Source organism: Doryrhamphus excisus, chromosome 13, assembly GCF_030265055.1.
Source record: "Doryrhamphus excisus isolate RoL2022-K1 chromosome 13, RoL_Dexc_1.0, whole genome shotgun sequence".
In the NCBI taxonomy this organism is placed as follows: Eukaryota; Metazoa; Chordata; class Actinopteri; order Syngnathiformes; family Syngnathidae; genus Doryrhamphus; species Doryrhamphus excisus.
Window position 1 is genome coordinate 6974016 of NC_080478.1, and position 17995 is coordinate 6992010.

The window sequence follows — 17995 nt, forward strand, 5'->3', positions numbered from 1 at the left end:
TCTCGACACCCCCACCCTCAGCAGAAGGGCTTTTTTTTTTGTTGTTGTTGTTATTTCCTTCCTTGACTCTCCAAATGGGCGTGCTCACTTGGCGAGGGGGATTGTACGTTCCATCATAGGTTATCTCGGGCCAATGCTGCACACTTGCATGCGATTGGAAGTTGGAATTATGCGTGGTTGATAGCCCGCAGCCAACTTGGGGTCACCACCACTACTGCTATTCTCAGCATCATATCTTTTTATTAAAAAAAAAAAAAAAAGACTGTACAAAAGATTGTAAAGTTTGACGGCTAAAAGACTCAACGTCTTTTGTCTCAAAAGCTGCAAGCGTGGGCACAAAATACAGTAACCTAATTTAGAGATACATTATATTGCCACATGTTAACATGGCCTTTGGTTCTTGGTGATTCATTTGAATAATGTCGCCAATTGTTGACAGTGGATCCAGCACTTTTGCGAGTCCACAACTTTGTCGCTTTGTAATGGTAATGGTAATGGTAATGGTAATGGTAATGGTAATGGTTTAATTTCATTTGAACATGCATCAGTTTACAATTGAGTGCATCACATAATCAATTCACAGTTCCACATGTCCAAAAGGAGTAGGAAGAAGCAAAGCTTATTAAATCCTACCCCTCCATCTGGTACTTTTACAATCAGTAACTGTTACATTTGTTCACTTCCTGCTTTCCATAATACAGTTTAAGGTTTTTTTTGGTTTTTTGTGGTATAAATGTCAGTTTTTTCCACAGAAAACTGTAAATATGTGAGAGTATGTTTGAAAAGCCTCAATGTTTACATGTTTATGTCTTTATGTTTCACGAATAATGTTTTTTTTTTTCATCAGGCATTGAGATTTCGCACTTTGTTCGGCGGTCCATGAACGCACCATAGTTGTGTGATGTGACTCCAATCTTTATCATTCATTACTGGTGAGTAACTATACATTGTATATTTTAAAAAAGTGTGTGAGGCATATTTAGGGCTTCGACCTGGATAGTATCTCAGGTGAACAATGGCGGTGGAAGAGTGAAGGAGAGGGTTCTGCAGCTGAATCTAATCTCATGTTTACAACAGTCACTTTTATTGCAAATGTTGATCAGAAATGGGAAGAGAATGTCAACCTCAAGCTAGCAGGTGGGCTTGGGGTGGAGAGGGATTTTTGTATCAACAATAGCCATTTTTATGGACGTATAAATATCCACATTTACATGGACCCAAATATTCCAATTCCATTCGGGTTATTTGCTCAAACGGAAAGAATGTAACCTTTGTATACACCTCAGTCCGAATGAAAAGTGCCAATCTGAATTAATATATAATCGGATTCACAGGGGTGGAATATTCCTTTCCCCAATCCGATTGAGGTATCTTGTACCCGCTCAGTCGGAAAGTTGTCAGACTGCGTTTTTCTTCGTGGTGTTTTTCTTCTTCTGTTTATTGGCGGTTGGCAAGCAGCTTTCGTGTGCATTAGCGCCATCTGTGGAACGGAATCTATACCCTTCTATACACCATTCACAAGTCCAGTTTTATTAAAAAAGAAAATACATATCTATATAAAGCATGTGCCGAGCTTAATTGTAAAATATTAGCAAGATTGAGCTTTATCTTTTCCTGTTCCTGGGTGCGTTCTGTCAACGATTGCTGAGATATGACGTAACACGCAGCTCGAGACGTTATTCGATTTTAAAAAATGGTGGCGAGCAATCGGCACTGGACTGCTGCAAAGAGTTTGTTTTTGATTCAAGCTAAATTTCAAACCTGGCGATATGGAGTTATTCCAACAAGTGAAAAAAAAACTCAACGAAGTCGGTATCACGTGATATTGGTGTTTACGCTTTACTCCGCATGCCCCATTGACTATTCTGGTTGATTATAGTGGCGCATGTAGACACGAGATTGGAATATTCCTTTCCATGTATACGTACCATTGCTTTCGGAAAGGTCATTCGGAAAGATTCCATTCGGAAAGAGAAAAACTCCTCATGTAAACTTGGCTACTGACTGATTTTCACCATTCACGGGTGAAAAGCGGGAATCAACTTGGACCCAAATGTACACATAACAAAAATTGCATCATTTTTTATTTAGCTTTGAGAGAATTATAAGTGGAAACAATGAAGTGGCATGGGACTTCAGAGTCAGAGCTTTTCTTCCTGCCACACCAGTGATTTAGTGATGCAGAGAGAGAGAGAGAGAGAACAATTATTTGTGCAATTGAGGCATCCAAAAAGAGATGCATTGCGATGTTAAATCACAAATTTTTGAATAGTTTATTCTTACTTTAATAAAATAACAATAATCATCTGACTCTTTATGTAAAGTGTGCTGCTGAAGCCAGAATCAATATCTCACTGTCCTCATACGACATCTATATATATATATTTTTTTTTCTTCGTTAGTTGACTTAATTTTGGTCATCCAGTTTATAGATTTGTTCAATACACTTACTCAGCATTTGAATGGAACATAAGTCCCCTGAGGTGTGGTAATGTCATCTTCTTACACTTCGATATTTTTATTCCTCACTGTCTGAGCACTGAACAAAAGAGGCTCAGGAACAGAGCCCGGGGGGACTACGTATTTGTTTGTTCATTGTGTAGACTGTCAAATGATCCCATAGCATCGCTAACAAACATGAATGCCTCAATTCTGAAAGTGAATTTTGAGGTAAAACATGTTCTGCAAAACTAACAATGTTATTCAGTAGAAGATTGAGATCGGCATGATCATACTGTAGTCTAATTTAGCCACTGGATTTTGACATGAATGCATCCATTTGGTAAAACTTTTATAGTCACTTGTGTACAAAATCTTTTACTTATTATCCAGCACTATTATCAGATCTCGGTTTATTAAAAACCTTTGATGACAAATAAAATATTCATATTAAAAACATTCCATAGCCTCTAAGTAGAAAAATAAGCTACTTGTTGGTCCTAAGCTCATCCTGGTATAGTAAAGAATGATACTTGAAATGTAAAAATATACCACAGCTACTTTCACAGCATAATTGCGGTTGGACAAAACCAATAAAAAAAACAGTATATATTTTTTTTCTCTCCATCTGAAATGTATGGAAATGCTGTAGTACTTTGATGACACTCAAATAGTCATGACAATGCATGATATGCTGCTAGGCCTCCAAACTGGAAATTCCCCGAAGAAACCTACTTCAAATTTACTATATTTATTATATCTATATCATATATATATCATATCCTATAGCTAGGCGTTCTCAAATAGTCGCAACCTGAGACCCACGTCTTCGGTCAGTTAAGTCGTGACCTACATTTATTTAAATCAAAGCAAGCAAATGTATTTGTTGGTTGTTTTTTAACCACTGGTGGCGCCTTTACGAATTGTAAACAAATGTGGCTTTGCTAGTAAAGAGAGGAGCAGAGCTTGGGGGAGCATATCTGGCTTATAGACACGCCCATATAAAGAAGTCCGCCCCTCTGTGACATCACAAAGAGGCAGTTTTACCACGCCGTTTGAAATCGAGTGTTTTGAGCCAACCCAAATGTACAAACCTCATCATCTGAAACTTTGGCACTGTTTAACACCAGAATACAACATTCTAACTACATTTATAGGTCAGAAACATGGGAAAAGCATACCAGCCTAAAATAATGCTATTTGGTAATAGCTGAAAGGATATCTGTGTGCAAATATAAATAGACATTGATTTAGAAACCTCAACGTCATTGTTATAATCTAAAAGGGAACATGTTGAATGGGACAAATGTCTTCGTAATTGATGTGAAATTTATTAACAAATGCGAAATGTATTAGCTATTGAGGTTTGCCTCTTCCTAGTCCTTTTGAATAATAATTGTGAATTGTGATATGTAATGTATACTGAAGTGAAATGAAAATGTTCAAATAAATCAGACAAGACAAACATGTTAACCACTCTGCCCACTCTGATCATCAATACACATAGTACTCTGCACCCAAATGCACCCTGAGCATTTGCCTATATTGACTAATGGACCAGACAGCTGTGCAAATAATGCATGGATTTAAAATATGTATCACAATTGCACAAAGTAAGGCCATAGAATCTGATATCTGACATTTTGTTCATTCTACAATTCTGCTTAAACATATCCTATCACAGTAACAGTGGATTTTATACCTTGATAAAACAACCGCCCGTGTGATCCACCCTGAGCGTGGGGGATGGGCGAAAGAAGTGGTAAAGTGAGGGAGATTAAAAAAAAAAAAGGATAATGAGAAATACGTGAGGTAGATTTTTAAACGGGGAGAAAAAAAAACTCCTGGGTTCAGTAGCTGCCTGTGGAAATGTAGCGGGTTCAAAGAGAGTCCAAAGGTAAACGGCAGTGAGGTAGATTAGACGATGGATAAAAAGCAGCACAGACAATGAGTCCATCCCACATTGTGTAATCTTACAACTCCCTACAGATTTAAAGAGGGAAAAAAAACATAATCAATGTTACGATGTTTCCTTTCCATTGGCTGTATTTATAATTTCTCTATCCTTTTATTGTGTTGCCACATATCTTCCAAGATGGGTTTTATCCTCTATTCTCCACTACGTATTGTAATGATTCATATAGCTCTCTATATGAAATTGTATTTTAGTGTCACCAGCTGTAAATGAATATCAATACTTGTGTCTCTTCCATCTTTCCAAGTGCTCCGCCATTCTAGACCAAGTCCAATTGGACGCGTCTGATTAAGACTTGCCAGCAGTTGATTTTTATTGGCTGTGTAATGGTGCAGAACCTAAACATTAATCAGAAACAATGGGATGCTGTGTGTCAGAGTACAAAGCTATTAGGGAACGGAGCGTATAGAAAGTACGTGTCGGAATGAGTCACCTCTTGGAGGGAAATGAGAATTGTTACCGGAAGGAAATTATTTTCTTTATTACACGCGTGGTGTTGTAATGCATCACACTGGCCGACCTAACGGGTCACAACATTAAGTACCCCTGCACAAGTTTGCATTTTGTTTTAATAGGTTATAATATGGGAATAGGAGGGGTAGAATATCATATTTCCTACTATAGTGGCCCAGTGGTAATTTTTTATAGTTATGGTATTTTAAAAAAGCCATTTTTACAATCAAATAACATTGTTCAGCTACAATGCTAATTGGTTAAAATGCCTACGTAACATACATGCATGTTTTAGTGCCTGGTAGGTGCTGCTGTTTTGGTTAGCAATCCGTTTAGCCACAGTGCCAAAATGGGTCAAATGATGGGGAAATTGGAGGTTGGTATTTTGGGAGAGGTGTTTATTGGTTCCAATTGATAACTAATGAATTGAGAGACACCCAAATTTTGGTATTACAAAGAGCTCTAACACCACTGTGAACAACAAGTGCAATAATAAGCACTTCTCTGACCGTGTCAATCGAAAGCCTTACCATGATTAACCTGATTAATGTTCTGGATTAATTTGATCAATTTTGGATTCGGGTGCATTGTGTCCTCCTCGTCCAGGTGTTGACTATCCCACTGTGAGCCTGTGCTTGATATAATCCGCTAATGGTCTTAATCCCGGGACGGGAGGGTCACATTTTTTAAAAATGGATGAGAAATTAATCTTCTGTCAGGTAGAACAATTTGTCTATGCCAAAACCAAATCCTTCTGTTGTTTGGGCTAAACAGGAACCAAACCGGACAGCCAAATCTCTTGGCACGGATAGTTAGAGATCCCTTTTGTCCTTGATGATCATTAAAATGCAAGACAAAAAAAATTGTATAATAACTGCTGTATATTAAAAACCACATACAGTGGAACCTCAACGTTTGATTTCCCTTAATGTGGTGCAATTTGGTAACAGACCAAAACATCCCTGGCATAAAAAAAACATGTTGTCATGTTCAGCAAATCTTCCAAGACTTCAGCTCTGTGAGCATGTGAAGGATTAATCAGTACAATATGGCTAACATGATAGCGGCCATTGGAAGATCACTGCGTCAATCATGTCTATCAAACATCAGTCACCTTAAATTCACTCCGCTTAAATACACTCACTACATTGAGAGGAAAAAACATATTTGTTCATATATAAGCTGCACCGGTTTTAACATATACCCATAATGCATTACTGCCAGGAGAGCAGAACCAGGAGAAGCCAGAAGAACCTGGAGCACAGAGCCCAGAGGGAGGCTGACGTCATTACAGCACGCCAATGAATGCATTGGTCAGATGGGAGAACTTTAAAATGTTGTTTGTTTTTTTTATACATTTTAAACTTGTATTGATACTTCTGAGGTATACTTTTGGATTGTTGCGTTGCTGTGTGATGAATGTAGTCTTGTTGTCAGGATGAGTCAGACTGTTATGTTATTATACTGTTATATATAATGACCTACTGCAATTTCCAGTGGGTTGACAAGCTTGTTACGAGTGCACTGATAGCTTGTGATTAGCTCCTGCCAAAGAAAGAGCTGCCGTTGCCTCACTGACTCGTGAGCGGCACAGTATTTCGAAGGAATAAATGGCTTTCAAAAGATGAATTCTGACATTGGAAGTGAAAAGGTTTTGTCTTTGAAGTGGGACCAAGTGAATGTTGACAAAGTTACATGTGCAAATGTGTTACGCATGTCCTCCCCCAGATGCTTTTCAAACGTTTGTACATCCCAGCGACTGCCATATCTTTCTATGCCATGCGAAGCCATGCCAATGCATATGTAGCGGCGTATCCAAACTAATGTCATTGTTTCTGCCTGAGTGCATCAAAAAGACTTCTGCAATGTTGTTGATGTTTTCTTCTTCTTTTTCTCGCCTTCCCTTCGCAGTAATCGGAGTGAGGAGGGGGTAAAAAAGGCCTACTCAAAGCAGCGCTCGCCCCGCAGCGAAACATCTCTTTTCAAGTTGGTCGCGGAGGAGACGCGAGGGAGGATATGCTTGTTTTTTTTTTGTTTTTTTTGGCGGGAAGGAGAATGAGCAAGGAGGGTGAAGTCGCAGGTGAAAAGCTGTATAGAAATGTCACATTTTCTGACAGCCCAAGCAAACAACTCCTACTAAGGTAAACAGTTTTCAGTAGCGTTCACACTGCAATATTGTTGTAGACATATAGCTAAACAACGACCTCTGAGCATTTTCATCTTCATAAAGGAGGCACTCTTTTGATGCAACACTTAGATGTCCTTTTTTTGTATAAGTGTACCTAATAACAACTCCAAACCTCTACACTACAACATTGTTGAGTCTGCTGAGGGGGTGCCGTGGGTCCCTTCGACCCGGCCGGCTGGGGGTTCCTCCCTTTGATGTGGGGGTCCGCCCGTCTGTTGGAGTCGGGGGGCCCGGGTGCTGGTCCCCTGCGGCTCCTCCCAGTGTGGACGGCCCCAAAGGTGGCGTTTCCTTGATCCTCAGTGCCATGCCATGTCTCTCTACTATGTGATTGTTTGTGTGTGTGAGGGTGTGTGTGTGTGTCTAGTATGGAGGCTGGGAGGGAGGGGCTTTCTTAGAAATTGTTTTTCCTTTAAAATTGTGGTAATTGTTTTTAATTCTGTAAAGCACTTTGTGTTGCATGTCTTTGCAGGGAAAGTGCTCTACAAATAAAGTTGACCACTCGGCACGGCGGTCGAGTGGTTAGCACGCAGACCTCAGCGAGGAGACCAGGGTTCAGTTCCACCCTCTGCCATCTCTGTGTAGAGTTTGCATGTTCTCCCCGTGCATGCGTGGGTTTTCTCCGGGTACTCCGGTTTCCTCCCACATTCCAAAAACATGCTAGGTTAATTGGCCACTCCAAATTGTCCATAGGTATGAATGTTAGTGTGAATGGTTGTTTGTCTATATGTGCCCTGTGATTGGCTGGCCACCAGTCCAGGGTGTACCCCGCCTCTCGCCCAAAGACAGCTGGGATAGGCTCCAGCACCCCCGCGACCCTCGTGAGGAAAAGCGATAGAAAATGAATGAATGAATGAATGTCTGGAGCAGTTTGGAATCAGTAGGCCTATTCATCTGAAAACATGCCAAAAACATAAAAAAATATCAAAATAAATTCAAGCTGCAACTATTAATCAATGATTAATCAATTATACAATTAATCAACAGCCACTTTGGTAGCACCCGTTCCCCTCCTCTATGTTTGTGTCGGAACAACCCCAATTAAGCACTGCGCTGTTCACATGAAAAGGTGTCCAAGCGCCCAATCAGAAAACAGAAAAATGCTGATGTTACTGTACGCCTGCAAGCTGGCCATGTGACGCCAATATAAATTATGACTGGTTAACAAAACTATCTCCGGGTACTCCGGTTTCCTCCCACATTCCAAAAACATGCTAGGTTAATTGGCTACTCCAAATTGTCCATAGGTATGAATGTGAGTGTGAATGGTTGTTTGTCTATATGTGCCCTGTGATTGGCTGGCGACCAGTCCAGGGTGTACCCCGCCTTACGCCCGAAGACAGCTGGGGTAGGCTCCAGCACCCCCCGCGACCCTCGTGAGGAAAAGCAGTAGAAAATGAATGAATGAATGAATGAATGGTTAACAAAACAGTTTCATTGCTAATAGTGTTTATGTGACATGGGCTTGCATTGCTGATTCTGAAGGCCTTGATATGGCAACACATAGAAGCTAAAATAAAAAAAACACACTACAAAATGACGATTGAATTTAAAAGTACAATTTAAGTTAAGGGTTAGCTCTTACTGCTGAGTGACATGATGTATTTGCAGGGAATTTAATGTAAAAATACATTTCAAATGTCATTTTTTTATGCCATTACCTGCACTGTTTCTATATTTATGTATGTTCTATTTCTAAAAAAAGCCCTTCAATCTGCAAAAATGCTGACTTCCATTTTGAGTAGGCGTTCTGGTGTAAATATATTCATGAAGCTATAGATTTTCACAGGTTTAGATAGGGTTGTTGAGCCCCTAAGCCATGTTCATGATCCAGATATGTGTACTGTATAGTGACACCCCCACAAATCACTCCCTTTTCTCGTGATGTTGATATGTGGAGGATTAAGGACCTGTCACACACGTGGATGTCTGCTATACCACATTTTTGGGGGGGTGAATCTTTATAATCAGGACGACTGAATTGCACATTAAGGTTGGATCAGGTGGGATCCGAAAATAGCTCCCAGTGTGTTCTGCTGCCGTTGTCATGGAGGCTAACTGCTTCAGGTGATTACACCCACTTGCCACAACATTAGGTACAGTGGCACCATGTCATGAATGCAAAATACTGCCTGTAGACAGATGATTATAGTAAGTTATGAAGACATTTTTAATTTATTCTCTATTTTTTAATATGTTTATTATCATTGTGCAGCGGCACGGTGTTTGAGTGGTTAGTGTGCAGACCTCACAGCTAGGAGACTAGGGTTCAATTCCACCCTCAGCCATCTCTGTGTGGAGTTTGCATGTTCTCCCCGTGCATGCGTGGGTTTTCTCCGGGTACTCCGGTTTCCTCCCACATTCCAAAAACATGCTAGGTTAATTGGCGACTCCAAATTGTCCATAGGTATGAATGTGAGTGTGAATGGTTGTTTGTCTATATGATAGTGATATGGGATATGGGATAGGATCCAGCACCCCTGCGACCCTCGTGAGGAAAAGCGGTAGAAAATGAATGAATGAATATTATCGTTGTTGTTGTTTTTTTTATTGTGGTTATTTGTAAGAAAATACAAGTATTTCCATGTATACTATTTTTGTGGTTGTACATTTATGATTTATTGTAATATAATATGCAAATGTGTATATAATTAATAGTAATATACAAATTATATAATACATTTTATTGTTAAATAATACTTATTTTATTAGTATATTTGAAATCATTTTCTAAATATTATATTTATGTAAGAAATAGTCCCATATACAGTATTTATTGAGTTAATTTTATTGGACAGAATAATCCTAAAAAAAGTGATGGTAGGGTGATGGGCGTTTGCAAGGTTTCTGGTAAGTTTCAAGCAAAATCTTTGAAACTGCACTTTTTATTTAACTTTACCCATCATTCACCATGATTATGTGAAAACATGATTTCATATTTCTTTCCTTTTTCTGTGCATTATAACACGAGAAACTAAGTTAATATGAGCTAGCCAATAATGCATGGATACACCTATTTCAACTATGAAGCCCTCTAAAAACCCTCTAACAATGTTGCATGGTTTGATATACATGCTGTGATCATACATTAACACGTACACTAATGATAACATGTAATAGTTGCAGTATCTTGCTACTGAAACCTCTTTCCTAGGGCACATTAATACACATACTTATGCTAGTTGTCACGAGCAGGCTTGCGAGCTTAGCGATGCGACCCCAGGATGCAGAGAGCAGGACCAAAAATGTAGGTACAAGGGATTTAATGGAGTTTAAGCAATGTAGGCAGCAACTACAGGCAAACCAAAAAACAAAGACAGCAACTACAGGCAAACCTAACAAAGACAATGAAGCCACAAACAAAAGAGCACACACCTGAACTAAATAGGGAGAGTGGAAATTAGAGACAGGTGTGTGAAATGAGTCAGAGAAAGCAGAAGGGAACAAGAAAGGAAGTAGTACCAAAATAAGGGCATGAAAACCAGAACAGAGGCAAAGAAGGAAACTAAGAGAGCTGTCACGAGGGGGTTAAGCCCGCTCGTGACAGTACCCCCCCTCAAGGACGGATCCCAGACGTCCAAAAAGTCCACAGACCAAGAGGGATGGGAGGCGGGGGGACCGGAGGTGGGTTGCTGGCCGGACCTCTCCGGAGGTCGGCCAGGGTGGCAGGGCCACGCAGGAGGGCGGCCTGAAGGGTGAGCAGCCCGAAGGGAACCGGGCTCCTCTGGAGGACGCCCATGACGGCAGGCCCAGCAGAAGCCATGGATGGACCCCTCTGGGGGGCGGCCAGGGTGGTGGGCCTGGCAGGGGAGGCCAGCCCGCCGTGGAAGAGGTGGCGCCGGAGGAGGAGGCGCGGCGTCCCGCCGTGGCATCGGTGGCGCCGGAGGAGGAGGCGTGGCGTCCCGCCGTGGCATCGGTGGCGCCGGAGAAGGAGGCGTGGCGTCCCGCCGTGGCATCGGTGGCGCCGGAGGAGGAGGCGTGGCGTCCCGCCGTGGCATCGGTGGCGCCGGAGGAGGAGGCGTGGCGTCCCGCCGTGGCATCGGTGGCGCCGGAGGAGGAGGCGTGGCGTCCCGCCGTGGCATCGGTGGCGCCGGAGGAGGAGCCGTGGCGTCCCGCCGTGGCATCGGTGGCGCCGGAGGAGGAGGCGTGGCGTCCCGCCGTGGTATCGGTGGCGCCGGAGGAGGAGGAGCGAGTCCTGGATCTTGGCTGGACTGTGGAGCAGAGGAACAGCAATGCGAGTCTTGGGCGAATGGTAACATACCGGACAGCACATCCCGGTTAGCTGCTATAACTGGTCGTGCTGGAGGTCCGGTGGGCTGTTCCTCCTCGGGCGACCAGCAGAGGGCATCATCCCCACACTCCACGGACAGGGTCTGATGTGCGTCCTCCGACGCATTGCTGGTCCTACTAGCCCCCCCTTCCGAAGGCGGATTCCAGACGCCGTATGCTGCTGGATGTGGAACCAGGGACGGGAGGAGAGGGACCTGGAGGAGGGTCTTGAGTTCAGCCCGCTCTGCTGCCCGGACCAGGTCTACAAGGGACCTCAGGCGGGGTTTGGGCTCTGGAGGGGTCTGGGGCATCAAGCCGCTGGACACGAGAGCCAGGGGATGCTGGGGCTTGGGGCTGCGCGGCTTGGGCACAGGAGGAATCCGGGGAGTCACGCAGCTTGGCACGGGAGCCAGGGTTTGGAGACCCTTGAGGCTGCTTGGCTTTGGGACTGGAGGAATCTGGGCCGTCATGCAGCTTGGCACGGGAGCCGGGGTTTGGGAACCCTTGAGACTGCGCGGCTTGGGGACAGGAGGAATCCGGGGCGTCACGCAGCATGGCACGGGAGCCGGGTTTTGGGAAACCTTGGAGCTGCGTGGCTTGGGCACTGGAGGAATCTGTGGCGCCACGCAGCTTGGCACGGGAGCCGGGGTTTGGGAACCCTTGGGGCTGCGTTTGGGCACAGGAGGGGAACGTGTGCCGCGGTCCTCTTCGTGTTGCATGGGGGGCAACAGGGAATCTGAAACGGTAGGCGGCTGGGGCTCAGCGGGCTGTCGTAACGGGGGCACCATCAATAGTGGTGTGATGGGCCGGCACACAGAGACAGCATGGGGGGTTAATTCCGCCTTGGCGTGGCATGGCGTGGAGGAAGGGGGTGCCCTCACCTTACAGCCACGTGAACCTTTTGCGGAGGTCGGCCGAGACGTGCGTCGGCGTCTTGGTCGGATAGGCTTGTCCATTGCGGGACCCGGATACACCCACGCCGTGGGGATGAGCGTGCCGTCCGGCCCCCAAACCATATCCTCCAGCTCCTCCGGGGTAAACATGGTTGATTCGTTCTCCATGGCCTTGAAGATCTGCCAAGTCCAGAAATCGCTCTCCGCGAGGTCGTCTTGTGGTGGCTTCATTCTGTCACGAGCAGGCTTGCGAGCTTAGCGATGCGACCCCAGGATGCAGAGAGCAGGACCAAAAATGTAGGTACAAGGGATTTAATGGAGTTTAAGCAATGTAGGCAGCAACTACAGGCAAACCAAAAAACAAAGACAGCAACTACAGGCAAACCTAACAAAGACAATGAAGCCACAAACAAAAGAGCACACACCTGAACTAAATAGGGAGAGTGGAAATTAGAGACAGGTGTGTGAAATGAGTCAGAGAAAGCAGAAGGGAACAAGAAAGGAAGTAGTACCAAAATAAGGGCATGAAAACCAGAACAGAGGCAAAGAAGGAAACTAAGAGAGCTGTCACGAGGGGGTTAAGCCCGCTCGTGACACTAGTTCTGTTAACAACAACAGCAGCGACAACATATACGATGTCCGCTCTTATTGGAATGGCTTCCAGCACAAGACGTGTGCTCCAGTCCTCAGATAAAAAAATGCTGACGTCTGTGAATGACACTCGGATAAGCGGTTAGCGAGGCGTCCACCCAATAAATATACTTTTTCATGTTAGCTTGGTTAATATACAAGTCAGTTTTGTAAATGGAACACTGTTAGTGTTTTTTGGAGTTTTTGTGTGAGGGTTATTGCGTCAAAATTGGTATTTCCCATAATGTCGGTTGTTGGCTAGCTCATATTAACTCATTTTCTTGCGCTAGAATGCACAGAAAAGGGAAATAAAAATGTGTTCATGCCAAACCTGAAAACTACAACTGTTTACAAATTGTCACTTTCAGTTTTCCTGTTTTTCTTTCAGGATATAATTTATTTCGGCTATTTTTCAAGCAGTATAGAAAGTGAATGACTGGGAAACATTCATTAATTAATTCATTTTCTACCGCTTTTTCCTCACGAGGGTCGCGGGGGTGCTGGAGCCTATCCCAGCTGTCTTCGGGCGAGAGGCGGGGTACACCCTGGACTGGTGGCCAGCCAATTTGTCAGAAACAAAAAGTATATCTATCATCTAATATACAAAAATAATATATATCATTTATTCATTCATTTTCTACCGCTTGTCCTCACAAGGGTTGTGTGGGGTGCTGGAGCCTATCCCAGCTGTCTTTGGGCGAGAGGCGGGGTACACCCTGGACTGGTCGCCAGCCAATCACAGACATAGACATATATATAGACATAGACAAACAACCATTCACACTCACATTCATACCTATGGACAATTTGGAGTCGCCAATTAACCTAGCATGTTTTTGGAATGTGGGAGGAAACCGGAGTACCCGGAGAAAACCCACGCATGCACGGGGAGAACACGAGTTCATCCTTATTTGAACTCATACATTGTCTAATTCGAGGCACAATAAATAGAAAGAGTACTGGATATTTACAAATAAAACTATCACACTCGAGCTTATTAGCTTATGCAGGTGTTCCTCATGAAGTGCCAGGTCTAACCGTAATCAAGGTTAGACTTTAAAAAGGGATCGAGAGTGAGACATTCAGGTACTCTGTGATCTCTGCCGAGTCCTGCATGATGTAAACGCACTGCAGCATTCATAATCGCATTGCAACATAGCCCAATTATTTTTGACTTTTTGTTGTTGTAGCTGCCATTTGACAAGAGAAGTATATGGGGAACACTCCCTCCACATCAAACATTACATTTCATATGCCTTCTCTTATCACGAATGGAAGATGATCATCCCCTGCTTGTTTCCCTTGCAACACTGGAGTACTTCATGAGCAACAAGAGTTACTTTTTTATGTTCTTTTGTTTGAACTTTAGAGAACATGCAGGTCCCGGCTGAGTTGACGCACCAATGCTTCTTATTTCTTCCTGGCTTTGCAGAGTGACGCTTGCAAGAAGAACCTGGCCTTCACACGGGACCTGCAAGTATACCTTTTCTTCTCTCTTTCTCTCTCCTTGTTTGGGAGCAGGGGTCTAAGCTTTTTTTCTCTTCTTTTTCTTCCACTCTGACCTTCAGGGGGCACACACACACCCTCCTCCTCACCAGCCATCCTTGCTTTTCTTAAAGAAGAAAGAGGAAAAGTTGAGGACACATGTTTTACATCCTGAGGATTCCAGAGGAGCTTTTTACCACAACAGGTACAAAAAAAAACCCCATCAAGGTCACTGGACACTTCATTAGGTACACCCATCCAAGCTAAAAAGATGTACAATAGTTGACAATGTCATGTATTAATTAAACACCATTCATGTTGCTATTATAATATTATTCTACGACAATACAAGAATGGATAATAAACACATTAGTACATGTATTGGACTGTGCAGGTGTACCTAATAATGCGTCCAGCTGTAATTAGTCGATACAGCATCAGCCTTGCAGTTGCAGCACCTCCTGCGTAAGGTGTGTCCTGCAGTGGAGTGGGCGTGGCTACAGTCACTGCGCCAAGGCCGAATTTGCACACACACACACACACGCCATATATAAGCAGCGTCAACAGTCAACACAAAGCACTGCGCCTCACACATTTGTGGTGTACATGAATCCCACTTTTTATTTTTCACAGAAAAAAAAAGACAATGATGCTCATCCTTTCATCCTAGATTGTGTTTTTTTTTGGGGGGGGGGGGGTTACATTTTAAAACCATTTTTGAAAAAAAAAAAAAAAACTGTAGCACCAAAGCAGATTTTTAATCATACTTTCTTTGATTAAAAACATCATTTGTGCTATAGTTCATATTTTGAGCTCTTAATTGTGGGGAAGCTTTTCTATTCTTGTATTAAAAAAAACAAATTCCAGTTGCAATCACTAATACATTGAATACATTTTTTATTATTTTAAAAAAGAAATGGGTATCCAAGCAGGGAAATAAGCTTCTCCATGATGATTATATATATATATGTGTATATATATATATATATATGCATATACATATATATATATATATATTACTTTATTTCTTTATTTAAATATTTATATATGTATACATTTATATTATGTCTATATACAAGTATGGCACTTGATTACACAGACAACAAAGAAAAGAAGCAACTTGACAAATCATATTAAAAAAAAAAAAAAAAAAAGCCGTGGGCGCTTTGGTGTGTCCTAAAAATATTTTGAAGTGTCACAGACGTTAGCGTTTTGCTGCTTGATAGAAAGCGATGGAACGGTTACTTACATGTTATGTTTAAGGTCAAGTGGTGTGACACAGGCAACAAAATCCATGATGTATGTGAACCATATATGTATATATATATATATATATATATATATATTTATAAATCCGGATGTCCTTTTTATGGTGCCATTTAACTACAGGTGGAAATAGAAGCATGTCTTTAGGTCATAGAAGCACATATTGGATAGTGCATTTTTTTTTTTTTTTGCATTTTCCTCCCTTTCTAGTCCAGCTGAACTCACCGGCCACAACATTAGGTACCCCTGTGCTAATTTTGAGGTATTCATTTAACAGTTTTGTACTTTGAAGTGGTGTAGAAATGTTATTTGTAATATTTTGCTTGACTTGATTTGGCAATCCTGCACCAAACAAGCACAATAATAAGCATGTTGTTACATGAATACCTCAAAATCAGCGTTGCAAAGGCAGGCGTTCCTTATGAAGTGTTCAGCGAGCATGTGGTTCCTCTTACGTAGAAACGTTACTAAAAAGTTGCATCAGTGCAGTCATAATCATAGAAATCATAATAAATAAGTGAGCACACGCCTGCTGGAGTCCTTCAGAACCCAAAAGATTGAAAGCAAAGGGAAATAAAACTTGCCCACTGTTGGAAAAAGTCATGGATTTTTTTTTTTTTTTAGGCGTGCCTCCAAAGTTCCTCTCCTAGACGTAAGCCGAGTCGCTGGACTGTGTGCGCCCAAAATTGGGTACGCTCATCCTGGGCAGGTCCTTGTTCCGGATCTCGTAGATGGACTTCCGGCGGGCCTGCACCCCTCGCACGGCCGTCTTGATTTTCCTCCAGCCCAAATGGTTGAGTTCGGCCAGGTTGAGCACCACGCAAAAGCCGCTGACAGCGAACATGAAGACCAGGAACACGGTCTTCTCCGTGGGCCGGGAGACGTAGCACTCAACGTCCTTGATGCACGGGTAGCGGTCACACTCGTACACGGAGGGTACGTTGAAGCCGTAGAGGAAGTACTGGCCCACCAGGAAGCCTATCTCCAGCGCGTTGCGGAACACCACCTGGATGATGTAGAAGCGGGAAATGCCCTCCTGGCGCCTCATTTTTGACTTGGTAGTTCTGGCGGCGGCCGAGTTGGGGATCTCCTTGACCTCCAGGCAGTCCGGCTCGGCCTCCTTGGTGGAGTTCTCTGTGTTCTGCAGGACCACACCATTGACAATGGTGTTCTTGATCTTCTTGCCCTCGTCACGTTTCAGCGAGTCCTGCTCCTTGTCCAGGGTCAGGTAGACGGTGGAGTAGCGACGCTCCTTCTGCTTTGCCGACTGGTGCACCGAGTAGGTGATGAAGCACAGGCTGGGCGTGCACACCATGATGATCTGGAAGACCCAGTAGCGGATGTGCGAGATGGGGAAAGCCTTGTCGTAGCACGCCTGGTTGCAGCCCGGCTGCAGGGTGTTGCACACGAACATGGTCTGCTCATCATCGTACACTGTCTCCCCCACGATGGCCACGATCAGGATCCGGAAGATCACCACCACTGTCAGTAGGATCCTTTTTTTTCAGTGATAAAAATAAGAAGAAGAAAACACTGTGAAAAGAAGTGGAAAAAAAGATGGAGCACATGTTGAGTGTGGTGCACGGGAGCTGTCCAGTGCTGAACCGCTTCCTCCTTACCGTCTTTTGCCCTGTTGTGTTCTATGTGAATGACATGTGTGGTTTATGAGTGGACACAGACACCACAAAGCAACAACAGCATCCAGAAGACTAGTTAAGGTTAGGTTACAGTGAGTGGGGGTGGGGGGATATCTAAAATCTAAAAGGAAATCCACAGACAACACAGACACCCAATAAGGAGAGGAGGGGGAGACAAGATCCTGTAGGCACAAGACAGAAGCTGGGGGACTCGGGACCATGCTAAAGACGATCCTGGAGGCTGCTGCGTCTCTTGTCTTCTCCGTTTGGGTCACCTTACCTTCCTATCATAGTAGAGTGCTGCTGGACAGCAGCCTCCAGGAGCCTCTCTAGTATAGTCCATTCCCCCATTTCTGAGCATCCGGAGGAGCAGAAGAGGGCACAAGTGGTGGTCCAGTCCTTCCCAAAAAATATATATGTGTAAAAAAAAAGAAGGGTTGGTGGTGTCGGCGAGTGGGGCGGGGGCTTAATTTCCTACTTCCCCCAAAAAAGAGAGTCTGAGCAGAGCGTCACAATACGAGCGCATCCTGCCGCGCCAACTGTCTCTTTGTGTGCGCGCTCCGCTCGCTGCCTTCCTTGTGCGTCCCGCTGTGTGTGCCGTGCGCTCCCCCCGACGACCGCGCCGCCGCCACGCTGCCCCCCCGTCATGGGAGTGTGGTGGGGTGACTTATAAGCCCTCCTATTTTCGATCCTCACATCAGGTTGACCGCGCCTGGATGGAGGGGAGCTTGGATTTAATGTCTTGCCAGCATTAATCCGCCTT

General features: G+C 43.8%; 1 protein-coding gene across 3 annotated transcripts; it reads right to left on the bottom strand.

Annotated features, from left to right (window-relative positions):
- Positions 1 to 14987: 14987 nt before the first annotated feature.
- Positions 14988 to 17995, bottom strand: LOC131140055 (gap junction delta-2 protein-like). 3 transcript variants are annotated; one of them, XM_058090128.1, is made up of 3 exons: positions 17513 to 17991; positions 17215 to 17235; positions 14993 to 17091 (listed from the first exon to the last, which is right to left on the bottom strand). In XM_058090128.1, the coding sequence occupies exons 1-3, from the start codon at positions 17581 to 17583 to the stop codon at positions 16242 to 16244; spliced, it is 942 nt and encodes a 313-aa protein (XP_057946111.1). In that variant the 5' UTR covers positions 17584 to 17991; the 3' UTR covers positions 14993 to 16241. The 3 variants fall into 3 exon arrangements, with proteins under 3 accessions (XP_057946110.1, XP_057946111.1, XP_057946112.1); XM_058090127.1 differs by having other exon boundaries at positions 14988 to 17091; positions 17215 to 17995; XM_058090129.1 differs by lacking the exon at positions 17215 to 17235 and having other exon boundaries at positions 14999 to 17091; positions 17513 to 17987.

Bases quoted from the DNA above. Each gene is read 5' to 3' on its own strand.
- LOC131140055 (XM_058090127.1), bottom strand. From the start codon at position 17,453: ATGGTCCCGAGTCCCCCAGCTTCTGTCTTGTGCCTACAGGATCTTGTC. The intron at 17,092-17,214 runs GTAAGGAGGAAG...CTGAAAAAAAAG, and splicing joins ACACAACAGGGCAAAAGACG to GATCCTACTGACAGTGGTGG.